This window comes from Salvelinus alpinus, chromosome 5, assembly GCF_045679555.1.
Source record: "Salvelinus alpinus chromosome 5, SLU_Salpinus.1, whole genome shotgun sequence".
In the NCBI taxonomy this organism is placed as follows: domain Eukaryota; kingdom Metazoa; phylum Chordata; class Actinopteri; order Salmoniformes; family Salmonidae; genus Salvelinus; species Salvelinus alpinus.
The window spans coordinates 95,729,583-95,747,732 of record NC_092090.1 but is presented as its reverse complement, the minus strand read 5'-3'; the positions used below and the strand labels follow the sequence as shown (position 1 = coordinate 95,747,732).

The window sequence follows — 18,150 nt, the reverse complement described above, 5'->3', positions numbered from 1 at the left end:
CTGTAGGGATGGTGCTAGGTTTCCTCCAGATGTGGGGCTTGGCATTCAGGCCAAAGAGTTCAATCTTGGTTTCATCAGACCAGAGAGTCTTTAGGTGCCTTTTGTCAAACTCCATGCGGGCTGTCCTGTTCCTTTTACTGAGGAGTGGCTTCTGTCTAGCCACTGTACCATAAAGGCCTGATTGGTGGAGTGCTGCAGAGATGGTTGTCCATCTGGAAGGTTCTCCCATCTCCACAGAGGAACTCTGAAGCTCTGTCAGTGACCATTGGGTTCTTGGTCCCCTCCCTGACAAATGCCCTTCTCCACCAATTGCTCAGTTTGGCTGGTCGGCCAGCTCCAGGAAGGGTCTTGTTGGTTCCAAACTTCTTCCATTTAAGAATGATGGGGGATAGTGATGAGATAGTGATTCAGCTGTTTGTTACTCGTCTTGTTGTCTGAGGAAAAGTAAACATGGACCGTTATTCTAACATCTTCAAAGTGCACGTTGTAATTAGGTAAGAAGGACCGCACGTTGTCGACTTGCATTTTCTGTTAATATGAATTACCATAATCTAGATGTGATTTCTGTCATTCTGAGCACCGTGGGTGGACGCCCTAATCAGGTTAATCATTCTGAGCACCGTGGGTGGACGCCCTAATCAGGTTAATCATTCTGAGCACCGTGGGTGGACGCCCTAATCAGGTTAATCATTCTGAGCACCGTGGGTGGACGCCCTAATCAGGTTAATCATTCTGAGCACCGTGGGTGGACGCCCTAATCAGGTTAATCGTTCTGAGCACCGTGGGTGGACGCCCTAATCAGGTTATGCACCCAATGAATATGGGTCCGGTAAATTTCTCAAATATTCGGTAAATTAAAACGCTGCCGGTCAAATGTCTGGCGCCACATTTCCGAAACTGAAAACCTGACACACACACACACACACACACACACACTGCTCAGAAAGACTGTCTCCCTTTCTGCATTGTCGCAAATATCTCTGCCCATGCAAGCTCCACACACTCACACACACCATTCTCTCTAAGATCTGATAACTCACCCCACCCTTGTCCAATCATCCTGTTTTGATTCATTGGTTTGCCCATTTTAGTTCTGTTTTGTGTTTTTCTGATTTTGTTTTATGAACTCTGCCTCTACCACAACTCATGGTCCTATAAACTCCTTCCTGTAGCCCCAGGTAAATATGGGATACTACACGCCCTCTTTGTACCCGCCTCATGTCCTGTGTGTGTGTGCGTGTGGCCGTAGTCTGCAACATATTCACGCTGCTGTGTCCATAATCCCATGTTAGCAGCATAAGGTGAATATGGGGTTTGAGTTGAAACATGGTTTGAATTCTAATCCTCCACCGCCTACTAAAAACCAACATCTCACCAACGTTCATTTTTCTAACTCGCCTACATCTGTTGCTGTTCTTTTTAATCCCATAGATCCTACTAGTTTTCTCCAGTTTAGACTGTAGATTTGCGGTGGAAAAATTACAGTATTTTAATCTAGTTTTTTTAAGTCTGTCATTGACAATGTGCGATGATAGTGAGATAAAATGTGCCATTGCAGTGAAATGCTTCTACACACAACTAAATATAGTCGGTGTGTATCCCAATTGTCTCTCACTATCTCTCTCGAAGTGTGCACTTGTTCACAGGTAAATGACTGATGTATGCCAATCCAACCCTTTTTTATTTATTTATGGGAAGTAGTCAACGAGTGCACACTACAGGAGGAAGGAGGAGATATTGGGATACAACCAGAATACCCTTTTGAAATTTGGCAACTAGATTGTCCATTTTTTTGTTGTTGTTCCTGGCCTTTGTTCAGTATCCGGGAACCAAGTGTCCTCTTCGTTTGTAACAACAGATCTGAATTGTACCCATTGTGTGTTTCTCCTCACAGTTACACAAAGGGAGACCTGGATATCTCCTACATCACCTCTAGAATAGCAGGTATGTACCCTCATTCTAGCCTTTTCCTAGATCAGTTTTGTGTTGTCTTGTTTGGTATAACAAGGAGTTGACATGATAGCCCAAATAGATCTGGGACCAGACTACTCATTGTAAACTATATTATTGATTTTTATTGTCTTTGATCACATTCTAAACTGTGTTGCTTTGTGGCTTGTCCTTGAATATGACAAAATAAAAATAATGCTCATGGTTCTATGTCTCTGAGCAGAATTGAAGCTCATCCATCTGTAGTGTTTTCAAAAGGCTAAGTGAAGTAATGTGATGGTTTACTCTGTTCTCTTGTGTAACGTGTGTGTGTGTGTACGCTCAGTCATGTCCTTCCCGGCGGAGGGAGTGGAGTCTGCCATTAAGAACAACATGGAGGATGTGCGTCTCTTCCTGGATGGCCGTCACGCAGGACACTACGCCGTCTACAACCTGACCAAGCGCTCTTACAGACCCACCCGCTTTCACAACAGGGTAAGGCAGCCCACCACCAGACAGAATATGACCAATATTTACTATTTATTTACTATTAGGTAAAGAAAGGAGGGTTTTGTGGAACGATTCTACTGGTGCGCTGGTTTGTGCGTCCCTGATTGTTTGAGCGAATTTTGCAATCTGTCAAAGTTAAAGTTCAGTATTAGGTATAGTCATTAGACAGACACCTATTTGGAAAATAGACTTCCTAAAAGCTCTTCCTTGTTCTGCCGTAGGTGTCGGAGTGTGGCTGGCAGGCCCGGCGGGCACCCAACCTGAGGAGTCTCTACATACTCTGTAAGAACATGCACCTGTGGCTGAAACAGGACCAGAGGAACATCGTTGTAGTCCACTGCCTGGTGAGCACATATACACCCTTACACTCACTCACACTGCACTGGGACACACAAAGTACTCGCCATAACTTGGTGGCATTATATACCTTTTTTAAATCACCTTTTTCCTCCCGTAATTGGTAGTCTGTCTGAAATGCAGACCAACCCGAGAACTTGTACTCTTAGTCCCCCATGATCCCCCTTGTCTTGTGTGCTTGTAGGACGGGCGGGCGGCCTCGGCTGTGGCGGTGTGCTCCTTCCTGTGTTTCTGCCGCCTCTTCACCACGGCTGAGGCGGCCGTATACATGTTCAGTATGAAGCGTTGTCCCCCGGGGATCTCTCCTTCCCACAAGAGGTAGGTGCTCCTGGTCAAGTCATCCAGCCTTAAGTCAATTTTCTCCTTGGTACAGATCTAGGATCAGCTTCCCCTCCCCAATCCTAACCTTATCCTGCAGGTAGGTGTCCTAGCGGTTAAGAGCTTTGGGCCAGTAACCAAAAGGTCGCTGGTTCGAATCCCCGAGCCGGCAAGGTGGAAGAATCTGCCGTTCTTCCCTTGAGCAAGGCAGTTAAGCCCCAAAAACAACTGCTCCCCGGGTGCCGATGTGGACGTTGATTAAGGCAGCCCCCCGCACTGCTCTGATTCAGAGGGGTTGGGTTAAATGAGGAAGACACATTTCAGTTCAATGCATTCAGCTGTATACAACTGACTAGGTATCACCCTTTCCCTTCCCTTATCCACTAGTGAGGAAAATTCACCCTACATCTCTGCTAGCGTTCATGTCTGACTTCCATGTTCAGAGGCTCCTGTAGTGACTGTAGTTAACAGGGTTGGGGGTCTCCTGTAGGTTGCAAGATCAAATCCCTGAGCTGACAAGGTAAAAATCTGTAGGCAGTTAACTGTTCCTAGGCCGTCATTGAAAATAAGAATTTGTTCTTAACTGACTTGCCTGGTTGAATAAAGGTAAAAAGAATACTGAACAGCTAATCAAAGGGCTACCCAGAACCCTCTTTTACGCTGCTGCTACTCTCTGTTCATTATTTATGCATAGTCATTTTAACTCTACCTACATGTACATATTACCTCAACTAACCGGCGCCCCCACACATTGACTCTGTACCGGTACCCCCTGTATATAGCCTCGCTATTGTTATTTTACTGCTGCTCTTTAATTATTTGTTACTTTAATTTTCTATTTTTTTTCCTTAACTTCTTAAAGTATTGTTGGTTAAGGGCTTGTAAGTGAGCATTTCACTGTAAGGTCTACACCTGTTGTATTTGGCGCATGTGACAAATAAACATTTTGATGATGAATTCAGACTATTTTGAAGAAGTGCTTTTGGCTATGTTGCTGCGGGGACACCGGTTAGTCGAGGTAATATGTACATGTAGAGTTATTAAAGTGACTATGCATAGATAATAACAGAGAGTAGCAGCGGCGTAAACACAAGACTTTCACTTCGCCTAGCCCAGTTCTGCTAGGAGCAAACTGAACCTAGGTATGCGGATGCTTTACAGAATATTGTCTCCTGCCCTATGGGCCGTTCTGACTCAAACTAGGCTACTTTTTATTTTATTTACTATGATCTTCAATCGGGCAGAGATTCTGTGACGCCCAGTTCAGGGTTCAAATGTGTTGAGATGTTCAGTGCAGACGAGTGCACGCTTTTGATTGGTCGTTGGCCGGTGAATGATTGTTTGATTGGCTCCTGTTGACACGCTGCTGCTGACTGTGGATTGGCCCTCGCTGCAGGTACATGGAGTACATGTGTGACATGATGGCTGACGAGCCCATCACCCCGCACAGCAGACCCATCCTCATCCGCTCCATCACCATGACGCCTGTGCCTCTCTTCAACAAGCAGAAGAGTGGCTGCCGGCCCTTCTGCGAGGTGTACGTGGGAGACGAGCGCGTGGCCACCACCTCCGGGGAGTACGACAAGATGAAGTAGGTCACATGATGCAGGACTTAATTTGATTGGTCCCAAATGACACCCTATTCCCTATTTAGTGCACTACTTTTGACCAGGGTCCATAGTGTGTTATAGACATTTCTCTCTCTCTCTCGCCACTTCTCTCTGCAGGGACTTTAAGCTGGAGGACGGACGGGCTGAGATCCCCTTGAACGTGACGGTGCAGGGGGATGTGCTGGTGGTTATCTTCCATGCCCGCTCAACCCTGGGGGGCCGCCTTCAGGCCAAGGTAGGGGCCACAGCAGGGACGGACCTAGAGTTAGTTTGCATTCAGTGAAGTCTGTTCGTGCAATTCGGTTAAATTCAGTGACGGTCCTAAGGACATGCATCCATACATCATAGTTAAATGCCCTAATCAGACTTTTTATAATGTAATGAAAACGAGCTTATCCAATGAGGCCTGTTGTACTTGAGTTGATCCAGAGATAAACGTTGCGTTCCAGGCCGACTACATTGCAGACGTTGCATTGTATCGAACAACGGTGTGCCACATCCTGGACTGCGCCATCAAGCATCAGATTGCTTTATCATACGATGCAGTTCGCTGATATGTTAAACACCTATCCAGGTGTTTGGGATCTGGCACGCGCGTCTGCCGTGTAGTCAGCCTGGAACAGAGATCTGGCACGCGCGTCTGCCGTGTAGTCAGCCTGGAACCCGACCAAAGGGGTGTTTCTCTGCTACTATGAAGTCACGTGGGTGTCTTGCTGTGTGTATGTTGACTAGATGGCTTCCATGAAGATGTTCCAGATTCAGTTTCACACAGGGTTTGTGCCCCAGAACGCCACCACGGTCAAGTTTGCAAAGTAGGTACCACCATCCATAGAATCTAAGCCACTACCCTCAGTCCAGGCAGGTGCATGTGTGTGACGATAGCCCAGGACACTTTTAAATCAATTTACTTGACCTCTAATTGACTAGATAACTGTCCGTCGTCGTCGGTCCTCCAACAGGTATGACCTGGACGCCACTGACATCCAGGAGAAATACCCGGACCTCTTCCAGGTCCACCTGGATATGGAGGTGGATCCCTGCGACCGTCCGAGTAACAAGACTCCACCCTGGGACAACTTTGCCACAAAGGGCCTCAACCCCAAGATCCTTTTCTCCAGCCGGGACGAGCAGCAGGAGATCCTCACCAAGTTTGGTGGGTTTCACGGCTGTCTTGTCAGTCCAAAAAATAATCTGTGTAGTCCTCTGTTGAATTTCGAAGTACCGATGTGGTCCTCGAGGTACCTAACTCATGTTCTGTCCCTCCCTCTCCCATAGGCAAACCAGAGCTTCCCCGGCAACCAGGCTCTTTCTCCGGTTCTTTCTACGACACCGCGTCGCCTCCGTTGGAACAGACTCCTGATAGCTCCACCATGGAAGCAGTATCTCACCAGAGCACCGATACCAATGCCAACAACTTCTTCCAGACTTTGGATTGGGATGGTATGTCTCCTGTCGACGAGCACACTTTCTAGTGCATAAACTATTGCTAAAAATTATTATTTTGATTACATTTGCAAGGGCCAACTGCATGTTAGCTGGTTGATTGTATTGAAAATACTTGAAAGCTGCCATTGCCCTAAACCAGGGGTCAAATCTGGGTCTGGAGTACTGCTGGTTTTCTGTTCTACCTGATAATTATTTGTGCCCACCTGGTCTCCCATGTCTGTCATTCTCCTCATATCAAGGACTGATTTAATCAGCAGTGGAAGGTTCCGGGTCCAGATTATAATACTCCTGCCCTAAGCCTTTTTTGACGAGTCTCTGTCACGTAGATGGGAGTGGACATGGAGCGGACGCTTCGGACAGCCTGGGAGGCACCATTGACGACCAGGACGAGCTCAGTGACGCCTCCGTGGACGAGGAGTCCTACTCCGGCCTGGCCGGCGAACCCCTCTCCAGGGAGCCTAGCGAGTCCCTGTTCAACGCTGAGTTCCAGGCTGCCGCCACACCCCAGGAGTCCCCGGGGCCCAGCGACACGGCTGACCTGCTGGGTCTCACCTCCGACCTCAGCTCCACCGCCCCCCCACAGCCCTCCACGGCAGCAGGCGGCATGAAGGCCTCGTCTAGTAACAGTGACCTTCTCAACGACCTGTTTGCCTCCACGCCCAGCAGCAACGCTCAGCAGGGCAGCTCCAACAACCTGATTGAGGACGGAGGTGCCCAGGAGGACCTCTTCTTCAGTAACCCCGCTGCACCACCAGACTCGGCCACCCCGAAACGTAAGCGTCTTATCGATGTGTCCCCTTTCTGCCTTGGTGTCAGTAGAAGTGGTAGCATATTACTATTTGTATCGTTTTCATGCAGCCGATCCCCTCTGACACGTATTCCTGGCTATTTCTGTCCCACAGCAGTAAATGACCTGTTTGAGCTGTTCGGGATGGGATCTTCATCCAGTCAGTCCGGACCCGACCTGTTTGGGGACCTGCTGAGCTCCGACACCAACACTAACCCCCCGCCCACCTCCAACTCCAGCCTTTTCAACCTCAGTAAGACACCAGTAATATGTATAAGAATAGAACTACAACTCCCATGTCCACTTCCATTCATTCAATGTTCTCTCTCGACAGACAAGCTGACCAACAATCCCCCTAAGATGACTTCGTCCGCCAGCCAACCAGACCTGCTTGGCGGGTGGGACAGCTGGGCATCGAGTGGGAGCATGGCCGCCGCTTCCTCCCATAAGCCAGCCTTCCCAGGTAGGTAGTAACTACTGGGGCTGTTAATCTAGGATTTAACACCGTAACAACTCTAGCAGATATGCACTGAGTTTTTTTTTTCCTCTTGGAATTCCAGCTCCCGGGGTGTCTTCCTTCTCCAAAGCAAAGTCTCAGAGCTTCGACCCGTTTGCAGACTTGGGAAAACTGGGTCCTACGCTTTCAGGTAAAACAGACGCCAGTGACTCCTGGTACCATGTTACACTTAGACAGTGGGCTGTACTATCCATGGGCTGTAAATAAGTCATCTCATGTATATAAATATTTTATTTCCAGGTTCCTCCAGTGGCAGTTTCTCAGGCCCAGGCTTCAACCCTAAGACTGGGGCCTCCACCAAGAGTGCTGGGCAGCCGTGGCAGCAGTCTGGCCGGCCCTCCGCTGGCCAAAGCAAGCCTTGGATGGCCCCCAGTGCCGCCGCCCCCAAAGCCCAGCCACCCAAGCCTGCTCCCCAGCCACCCAAGCCCAACTACAACCTTAACTTCAGTGTGATCGGGGGCCGAGAGGAGAGAGGCGTCAGGGGCCCAGGATTTGGTGAGACAACCAATCACATCACTATCTGAGCATGTCTAATTAATGACAGCCTCTGTGTAGAAAACCCGGTCTCCGTTCTTTCTTTCCCCGTCTAATTGAGGATCTTTGCTCTGTGACTATATGTTCCAGGTCCAAAACCCAAAGTCAAAGAGGACGACTTTGAAGACCTGCTCTCCACTCAGGGTTTTGCCTCCAAGCTATCTGACAAGAGTGGACCCAGGACCATCGCAGAGATGAGGAAACAGGAGCTCTCAAAGAACATGGACCCCCTCAAACTGCAGGTAACACCAGCATGCCTCCTCCCAAATATACAGAAGGGCCTCCTTGGACACAGATTGCCTTGGCCAGGACTGAGATTCTCCATTTCTAATGCTTTTCAGTCCAGGGGTGTATTCACTAGGAAGTAAACGGAAGCAAACAAGACGTGGAGGGACCTACCTACATTTGTCCAGTAATAAATAATTGATTTAATTGAAAAAGTTTTCAATTTTCAAAGTGCTTTGCTACAGAGTGCACTAATGAATACAGCCCAGGAGTAGACTCAGTCCTCGTCTGGGAAACTGTCCCTTGGTGTATGTATCTCTACACTGGGAGATAGTTCATTCTATGCGTGTATATTTCTAGTCGAGTTTTAAATCTTTGAACCTGTTCTGAGTGATTGTGGTTTGTGATCCTTGTTCCAAACCAAGATCCTGGATTGGATTGAGGGGAAGGAGAGGAACATCCGGTCCCTCCTCTCCACGCTTCATACAGTCCTGTGGGAGGGCGAGACGCGCTGGAAGCCCGTAAACATTGCAGACCTAGTCACTCCAGACCAGGTTAAGAGGTACTACAGGAAAGCTGCGCTGGTGGTGCACCCTGATAAGGTAACATCAATGTGATTCTACACACAATTAAACAGGTCTATCGGTTAGTCACAATTGCCTCGACTCACCCTGTGGTGAATGCATGCTCTTTGTGTGTACGGCCGAAGACATGATTGCCGTAGATGAATGGCTGGGATTAAAGTTTAGTATTGTGGGCTTGAAAGCAATGGCAAGTTCTTGATCTGTGAACGCTAACCGCACTTGAAACTCGTTCCTTGCAGGCCGCCGGAAAGCCCTACGAAGATTACGCTACGCTGATCTTCATGGAGCTCAACGACGCCTGGTCCGAGTTTGAGAACCAAGGCAGCAAAGCGCTCTTCTAAGACTTACTGGACGGGGCCCATATTGGGTCCTTGAGGGTTGCCACCCCCCACCTTAGAGAGGTCTGCCAACCCTCCTGCCGTTGAGAAAAGGGCACCTTACTTTTATTTCTCATCTGCAGTTCAACATCATTGCCCATTTAAAAGACACTGCCACCACATGCAAAGGGTGGCATGGGTGGAAGACCAGTGGTTCAAGATCTTTGAAGATCGGAGGGATGGATATGACGACAGAGACAATCACAGAGAAGACCAGATGGTCACCAACCAGGCTCCATCCATTCGGAAATGTTGGGGACTGTATGGCCACTGGAACCCCGCAGACTTTGTTGCGGTGGACACGGCTGTTATTCCTTTACACTCCTTGGACAGACCTTTCTGCAGCGTTCTCTCTTTCTGAGAGACCAAGAGTTCATGCTGCTGTTGCTTCTTGACAGAACCATTCTCCCACTAACAGACTCCTCCTTCCTCCACAAGCCCTCTACCGTAAGCGCCTTGCTCTGCGGACGGCAAAACAAATTACACTTGCTCATAACTGCCCCACCCCCCCACGGCAACATAGGAGACAAATAGAGAATATAGGGATTTCATCTGGTTGCTTTTTTGCCATGTGGAATTGTGCAATATGTTTGGTCTTTTTTTTGTTTTCTCTGTCAATGATAGTCCTCACTTAAGTGTAAATATTTTCTCAATGATGTGGTTCTTTAGGTAGATAGTGAGATGCCGAAACACACAGAGGTGTGTGTGTTGTTTAAGGATGGTAGCTCACCACCTCGCTCTCTCTACCAGTAGATCATCATGCCTTTCTGTTCCAATGGTTTGTGTTAATTCCACTTATTACACAAAAGGTTTACAGGGAGTTTTCATTGCAACCCTCCATTTTGTGTTCCATAGCTGTTTTTCTCTTTACTTTAAAATGACCTCCTGATAGCCTCCTGAAGCTTTTTGTGTAATATATAATCTTTTTTTTTACTTTTTACCTCATGGACCAATTTAAAACACCTATTTTCTTATTGTTGTGGGTTATCATAAGTATCCATGACATTTAATTGCAGAACTTAATAAATAAAAAATAATATATGAATTGAATGTCTTGAATGCGATGGAGGGAATGGGCATTTATAGGTTGTCCCATGACAGTTGTTTTGCCGAGCTGAAATCATTCCGAAGCGTCTTAACGTGAATGTGTTTTTGTATGGTCTTTGTTGGGTATATGTAGCTTCTGTTTTAGTCTTGCTTCCTTCTGTGTAACTTTGTTTTTATTTGACAGTGGGATCCTCCCTTTTTTCACCTCCCTATTTCTACATTTGAGTTATTTAGCTCTTATCCAGAGCAATTTACATGAGCACTTAGGGTTAGGGTTGCCTAATTTAGGGTTAGGGTTGCTCTAGGGCACATCGACTGTCTCTGGGATTCAAACCAGCAACTTTCCAGTTACTGGCCCGACTCTCTTAACTGCTAGGCTACCTGCCGCCCATCCCATGACCGGGATTGTTGATTCTGTTCATTCCCCACCTATTGAAACCTTATTTTTTTGTGATTCCAGTAACACTATGGCTGTGTTTACATAGTCAATCCAATTCAGATATTTTGTCCAATTATTTGCGAAAGAGCTGATCTGATTGGTCAGAAGACCAATTAGTGGATAAAGATCAGAATTGGGCTGCCTGTGTAAATGCAGCCTATAAGGGGATACTTGATTGTAAGGCTGCCATTTTGAATAGACCTAATTTTGACAGTGTCATGTTAGTACACTATAAGGAGAAAAAAAGCCTACTCAACCAAATTTAAAATATGAATGTAGATTTCAGTACAGAAATAAAAAGGTTTTGATCAGAGGCATGAAAAGACTGAAGTGGATGGTATTGATTATTGTCTCCATGAGGAGATGGATGAGAAAGGATTCATGTTATGTGAAGAGCTGGCCAGTGATATTAACTGAGTTTTCAAAGATCAAGGTCATTCACAAAGTGACAATATTATGATGTGGTTTCTGAAAATTGCGGTGAAAGAAATTTGGTTTTGATTACCATGGAGTATTCTTGAGACAAGTTGTGAAAATAATTGTTACGAAATGATTGGCCATTTTACTAATGGTTGTAAAGCCTTTATATGGTTTTGCTTATCATGTTTGTCCTTTAATGCAGACTAAAAGGGATATTGATTCTACATTCAGAGTGCCGTGAGCCTTTTATAGAAAAATACTTCATCTGATCATCCCCATTTGTTGCAAACCATTGAGCTTCTCTACTATTATTAAAGTCACATGTTGGTATTACAGAATGATTGACATTGAATATACTGTATAGTATTCAAGTAAATGGTGCACTGATTTTGAGAGAATGTTGACTCCCGTAAAGTGAAAAGTTTCAGTAGAAATGTTTACCCATGAGTAAGACAAATACGTTTTTAAAAAATCTCAATTTTTTTCCCCCTACTGATTACAAGCATCAGCTGCTGAATGAATGCAACTGACCAGTGTGATAGATGAACCATCAAACGTCCCAATTTGTTAACATATCCAGGTAATCAGCATAACCCACACGTTAGGCCGTACATTTAATTCCACATGGACTCTGGACCACCAACATTCTAAAACGGAGGTTCCTTCCTGCTGACAAACCGTTATATTTCCAATATTTTTTCTCTTCCCTTCTGTTTCTGGAATGACATTTATGACCATTAAAACGCAATCATGAAAAAGTGTCGTCTTGCATTATTCTCGGTGATTTCCCAGGAAATCAGGTATTGTCCTTATCATCTGGTGAATTATAATTGACATTTAAAGTAAGCATTTCGTTCATATCAAAGGGATAGTTTGAGATTTTGGCAATGAAGCCATTTTTATCTACTTCCCCAGAGTCGGATGAACCAGAAACAGCGACAGCATTGCCTCGTGAAACTACCTCTAACTTCCTTCTTACTGCACACAGAAACATAAACATAGTAACCACGAAGGTAATCTGTTGCAGCTACTGATATTTATATGTTTTACATTAAAAAATATATATTTCTTTTTTCCTAGAAAATAAATATGTGCAGATCCCCAGATTCCAAGAACACAGGATGAGATGTTACTATCCTTTGTGCAAGCACTTCCAAGAGTTCATGAACAGTGAGACTGGTGAAATTTGGGGAGCGCATCGTCAGTAGTGTACCTTTGGTTCCTAGGGTGTTTCGGCCTTTCACACTATACACCCTCCCCAAAGGCGGCCAGCGACAGGGTGATCAATCCTACGCTTGCGTCCCATTCCCAATTAGTCATAGGAGTTGCCTTGTTGTTGATAGCCAACGTCCCATGGGACTATGCATGGCAGGGGTGTCTTCCTCCCTGAGTCAAGCATTGTTGACCGCATACCTCCTGGCCCTCTCACTTCGGGGCCCAGCTGGGGTCTTTCCTCTTCATCCAGAGCCATTGACTGCTGCCTTCTGCCGCCTCTGATACAGCTTTGATTGCCGAACGCTGGCTCTGGCCCTTAATTCCCAGGTCTCTAAGCAGTCTGGTTGTAGATGTTGCCACAAAACCTCTGCAGCCCACCTCCACTGGTCGGACCTCTGTGTTCCAGCCATGATGCCGTGCTTCGGCAGCTAGATCGGCATAGCGCAGATGTTTTCGCTCATCTACTGAGTCCTCCCAGGGTACTGTGAGCTCAATGATGAAGACCTTCTTGAGCGAATGGGACCAGAGCACCATGTCAGGTCTTAGGGTGGTGGTTGCGATCTCCGGAGGAAACACAAGTTGCCGGCCAATGTCAGCTAGCATTTTCCAGTCGCGGGCCAAGCGCAGCTGGTCTCGCTCTAATGGTGTAGAGCCGCTCTTCGGTGGTTTAGCTCCTTCGCGGACAAAGGTCATCCGTAAGGGGTGTGATGCTGCTGGGGGTGGTAGGGAGTTGGTGGCAGCTCGCTTGTCCTCCAGGGCGGACGCAAGGTTTTTAAGGACTTGGTTGTGACGCCAAGTGTAGCGTCCTTGGGTGAGGCTTGTTTTACACCCTGTGAGAATGTGCCTGAGGTTGGCTGGCATGGAACAGAGGGCACAGTCCGGATCTTCACCATACCATTGGTGAAGATTAACTGGTGTTGGAAGGACGTCATATGTTGCTCTGATGGAAAAGCTCAACCGCCTCGCTTCCATGGCCCACAGATCCTTCCAGCTGATCTTCCTCTTCTCCACACTGTCCCATCGAGTCCACTGTCCCTGTTTGGCAAGAGAGACTGCCTTGGCCCACCTTGCAGCCTCCTCCTGATGGCGTACTTCCTGCACTACCATCTTCCGCCGCTCTGGTGCAGTGGCCTTACTCCAAGCAGCACGGCTAGTTAGCCCAAGGCCTCCTCTCCCTTGCTGAACATGACCCACAATGTCAGCATGTCTGAGGGCTGCTGTTGCCTCCTGGACTGCTTTTCCTGGCCTCCATTTGCGCCCAGTTTCCAAGGTCGGCGCGTTGTTGCTCACCACTGGGTCTCGAGATTCATTCAGTGTCATCTGGAGCCTGGTTTTTGCACACTTGAATTCCTCTGTTAGACTGGTGAGGGGCAGCTTGAGGACACCATCTCCATAGAGGCCTATGGTGGTAAGGCATCGTGGAACTCCGAGCCACTTCTTTAAGTAGCCTGTGACTCCTCTTTCCATCTTCTCCACTGTTGAGATTGGAACCTCATACACTGCTAGGGGCCACAACACCCGGGGTAGGAGACCAAACTGCAGACACCAGGCCTTTAACTTTCCAGGTAGCTGGGTGTTGTCGATGGACTGTAGGCTACTACTGATGTCTTTGCGCAGCTGTTGCACCTGGTCTTTGTCCTTCAGGCTTGCATCATACCACCTTCCAAGGCTTTTTACCGGCTGCTCAGACACTGTTGGGATTTGGTCATCTCCGATGAAGCAGTACCCGAGTTTGAGAACTTATGGCCTACGGCACACACACATGTCATTTATCAATGGGCCCATTCCTTGCAGAAACAATGAAATCTAATTGAATGTATAGTATCCATTATTATCATGTTAGTTATAGCTTTGATAATACTAGGCCTAGGCAACTGATTATGTTGTCTCACATAATCAATGATAACTATCGAAGATGCGTAGTGGGTAAACATCATTGCCAACAGCTGAAACAATTCTAACATAGCCTACTTCCTAAAACAGTCTAATATTAACCTAGCTAGCTAGTACACATACACTATTAAGAACTTTATTAAGCAAGTTTAGATTTGTTAATGTCCACATTCAAAGGACAAACAAGTATCACACTTAAATCACTCTGCACAAGTTTATGTAAATATATAGTTTAATAGTTTGTTTAACCCTTGTGCTTTGCTGGGGAAAAAACGATGTCCATTGTGGTATGGGTCAGATAGACCCGACCAGTTTAAACACATTCAAGACACTCAAAGAATCAAGTAAAAACAGCCCAAACTTTATTTTGTCTTGTCAGACCTTTCAGAAAGAAGAAATACAAGAACATTTGATTTCAAAAACTATATTTAAGAACCATTTGTTAAACATATTTCCTTTCTCACAAACAAGCATTTTCTGTTTGGAGCTCATTATGAGTGTCCCTGTCAGAAATCTGCTGCTCTCGCACTGAGAAGGAGAAGCTTTGGAAAGCTCCTTTTCACACAAACATCATTATAAAAGTGCAACCAGAACCAGTCAAAACAAAATACATCAAAGACACTTGTTTATTTTGGACCTGTGCCAATATCTATACAGATGAAAGCCTCTGGGTCAAAATGAACCACAACAAAATCAAATCAAATTTTATTTGTCACATACACATGGTTAGTAGATGTTAATTTGAGTGTAGCGAAATGCTTGTGCTTCTAGTTCCGACAATGCAGTAATAACCAACGAGTAATCTAACCTAACAATTTCACAACTACCTTATACACACAAGTGTAAAGGGATGAAGTATATGTACATAAAAATATATGAATGAGTGATGGTACAGAACGGCATAGTCAAGATGCAGTAGATGGTATAGAGTACAGTATATACATGTGAGATGAGTAATGTAGGGTATGTAAACATATAAAAGTGGCTAGTGATACATGTATTACATAAAGATGGCATAGAGTACAGTATATACATATGAGATGAGTAATGTAGGGTATGTAAACATATTAAGTGGCATTGTTTAACAAAAATGTGTATAATATCGACATTTAGTTAGCTGTAAATAGAAGGCTCTGGCCAATCAATACCTAGCTATCTAGTTAGTAGCTTGCTTCCTTACAAATTTGCTGGGCTACATAGCCATACATCTACCCATACAAAGTGCAACAGCTGAAAAACCTCTCGAGTCACTTTTTTTATTTATAATTTCGGTGGTTATATTCCGATCATATAAAGAAAATAAGTGATACTTTAATTAGTTAAGAGGTTCAACAGACAGGCCCTTTGTTTGGTTTGCCATGGTTTTTCAAAATAAAAGACAGCGCGGCACACTTTTACAATATTTTACACTAGCTACTTGGGAAAGCTATTAGCTAGTTATTTCCTTTAGCGCTACTTTCCTTTTCCATATCCCGGTCTTAATCTGTATGTGCTATTTCACAATAGGCAGTAGCTTTCTCTTTTCAAATTAGTAATTAAATGCACATCCAGTGGGATGAATCTGCGGAATAGACGCCTTGCGGGACATGTTTCCAGACGATCTACTGGAAAGGTGGAACACTTCCTTTGTTGCTGCCGCTGCTTTTATGGTGTCTGTTTCTTATTAGCATCACGACAGCAGAATTACCGTCCCGGTTTTATGGTTTTGCCTTTAAAATAAAGTCTGCCGTAAAACGCTATACATACGACATAAAATCAATACTTTTTGTAGCTTTGCAAAGTACATAATTTAAAAATGATGTTACAAAATTATAACTACATCTGAAAAAAAGGAGAATGCTGTATTTTTTTATTTAACCTTTATTTAACTAGGCAAGTCAGTTAAGAACAAATTAGTATTTACAATGACGGCGTACCAAAAGGCCTCCTGCGGGAAATGGGATGATCTTTTTTTAATTTTTGTATTACATTTATATAAGATAAATAATATTATAAGGTGGAGCACATTGAGAAATGGCTGGAGCTTAAAGGAAAATTCAACCCAAAATGATTTCTGTGATGATTTCTGTATTTAATAATATTCTACAGACCCTACTGATCTAGCACTAGAATAATCGTGTTTTATGTAATGAATTGTAATGAAGTAATTTGTTTTGGAATATGTTTTAAAACCCAAATGTAATGCGAATGTAACTTAAATATGAAGCATTGTTTGGATACATACATCATGTTTAGGACACTGTTCTACTATTACGTGGAAGACTTTTATTTAGAAAATGTCTGTGACCCGGAAGTACTTTTTTTAGTGTTGCCGACGAGACGCTGAACTGTTTCTGCTTGGAGATTGGGGAGAATGCGAGATGTGCCAGAGGGTAGCAAGAGAAATGGAGTTCAATTAAAGTAACGGACGGACTTTGACACAAAAGGAGGAGTACTTCAGATCCAAGGATATCTAACTAAACGCAAGAGACGTGGAGAAATCACGATTAGCTCAAAATATTTTAATTCAAAGCCAACGCACTTGAAATGAAGCTATTGAAACCAAGTTGGGTCAGTCACAATGGTAAGCATTTGAATCGCGGTTGTGCTGGAATGAATAATAATAGTTGACCGAATCTTGACCCAAGACAAGTTGCGCTTCTGTTGTTGTTTGGGGGGGGGGGGGTAGCTAGCTGACGTTACTCATTCCTTTGTAAACTAAAGCTACAAAGGGCAAGGCACAACGCTCTCTTGAATGAGCCATGCGCTAAGGCGCTAATGTTAGCTAGTTAGCTATCTGTTTTTATTTGTTAAGGTTAGCTTGTAAGCATATTCCACAAAGCAGTAAGTAGATAGCAGTTGTTGCAAAACACCCAATGCAGGCTCCAGTATTCATTTTAGACCGTGTCTACAGCTGGGTTGTATTTATTACTATTTATTAATCTGCGTAATGAATACCCCCCTGGTGTTATGAATCAGGCATTTTAGCTATCTACAGCATTTTGATGACATGCTTGTTAATACAATTTAAATCACGTCTGCTTCTCAGGGAAACCAATATTTTCTGTTGACATCCATCCTGATGGAACAAAGTTTGCCACAGGTGGCCAGGGTAAGGTCCTCCATTCAGCCCAATAACGGTATAACTGTTAGGGTTACATTTAAACAATACACCTCACTAAACAGTACAAGCGTAAAGTACTGTTTGACCATTTTCTCAAGCATACCATAATAATCAATACACTATGCACCATTGTTTTACACTTTAATAAGGAGATCAGTTCAATCGTACTGAGTTGTGTTTGTGTGCCATGTGTTGCAGGAGAGGACTCTGGGAAGGTTGTCATTTGGAACATGGCTCCAGTGCTCCGAGAGGAGGACGAGAAGAACGTGAACATCCCCAAGATGCTCTGCCAGATGGACAATCACTTAGGTGTTTCTTCTGTCACTGATGTTTGGTGTCTGCTGTTCAGATCTGACTGACAATAGGGAGACGAACCAAATGTCTGCTGCTCAGATCTGACTGACAATAGGGAGACGAACCAAATGTCTGCTGCTCAGATCTGACTGACAATAGGGAGACGAACCAAATGTCTGCTGCTCAGATCTGACTGACAATAGGGAGACGAACCAAATGTCTGCTGCTCAGATCTGACTGACAATAGGGAGACGAACCAAATGTCTGCTGCTCAGATCTGACTGACAATAGGGAGACGAACCAAATGTCTGCTGCTCAGATCTGACTGACAATAGGGAGACGAACCAAATGTCTGCTGCTCAGATCTGACTGACAATAGGGAGACGAACCAAATGTCTGCTGCTCAGATCTGACTGACAATAGGGAGACGAACCAAATGTCTGCTGCTCAGATCTGACTGACAATAGGGAGACGAACCATATGTCTGCTGCTCAGATCTGACTGACAATAGGGAGACGAACCAAATGTCTGCTGCTCAGATCTGA

At 45.0% G+C, this 18,150-nt stretch overlaps 2 protein-coding genes across 2 annotated transcripts in view; both read left to right on the top strand.

The window, feature by feature from the left end:
- The window catches only part of gak (cyclin G associated kinase), a 36,902-nt gene extending 25,044 nt beyond the window's left edge, over positions 1 to 11,858 (top strand). The window contains exons 12-28 of the mRNA XM_071404266.1: positions 1,895 to 1,944; positions 2,276 to 2,424; positions 2,661 to 2,783; positions 2,981 to 3,114; positions 4,511 to 4,705; positions 4,842 to 4,959; positions 5,457 to 5,536; positions 5,684 to 5,877; positions 6,000 to 6,164; positions 6,497 to 6,943; positions 7,073 to 7,210; positions 7,292 to 7,420; positions 7,518 to 7,604; positions 7,715 to 7,969; positions 8,099 to 8,250; positions 8,659 to 8,835; positions 9,057 to 11,858. Of these exons, the coding sequence (XP_071260367.1) occupies positions 1,895 to 1,944; positions 2,276 to 2,424; positions 2,661 to 2,783; positions 2,981 to 3,114; positions 4,511 to 4,705; positions 4,842 to 4,959; positions 5,457 to 5,536; positions 5,684 to 5,877; positions 6,000 to 6,164; positions 6,497 to 6,943; positions 7,073 to 7,210; positions 7,292 to 7,420; positions 7,518 to 7,604; positions 7,715 to 7,969; positions 8,099 to 8,250; positions 8,659 to 8,835; positions 9,057 to 9,158 (2,695 nt within the window). The 3' untranslated portion in view covers positions 9,159 to 11,858. The remainder of the gene's footprint in view (positions 1 to 1,894; positions 1,945 to 2,275; positions 2,425 to 2,660; positions 2,784 to 2,980; positions 3,115 to 4,510; positions 4,706 to 4,841; positions 4,960 to 5,456; positions 5,537 to 5,683; positions 5,878 to 5,999; positions 6,165 to 6,496; positions 6,944 to 7,072; positions 7,211 to 7,291; positions 7,421 to 7,517; positions 7,605 to 7,714; positions 7,970 to 8,098; positions 8,251 to 8,658; positions 8,836 to 9,056) is intronic.
- A 4,680-nt stretch (positions 11,859 to 16,538) lies between these two features.
- The window catches only part of hira (histone cell cycle regulator a), a 38,162-nt gene continuing 36,550 nt past the window's right edge, over positions 16,539 to 18,150 (top strand). Inside the window, exons 1-3 of the mRNA XM_071404265.1 lie at positions 16,539 to 16,771; positions 17,237 to 17,299; positions 17,510 to 17,620. Coding sequence (XP_071260366.1) covers positions 16,735 to 16,771; positions 17,237 to 17,299; positions 17,510 to 17,620 — 211 coding nt within the window. The 5' untranslated portion in view covers positions 16,539 to 16,734. The remainder of the gene's footprint in view (positions 16,772 to 17,236; positions 17,300 to 17,509; positions 17,621 to 18,150) is intronic.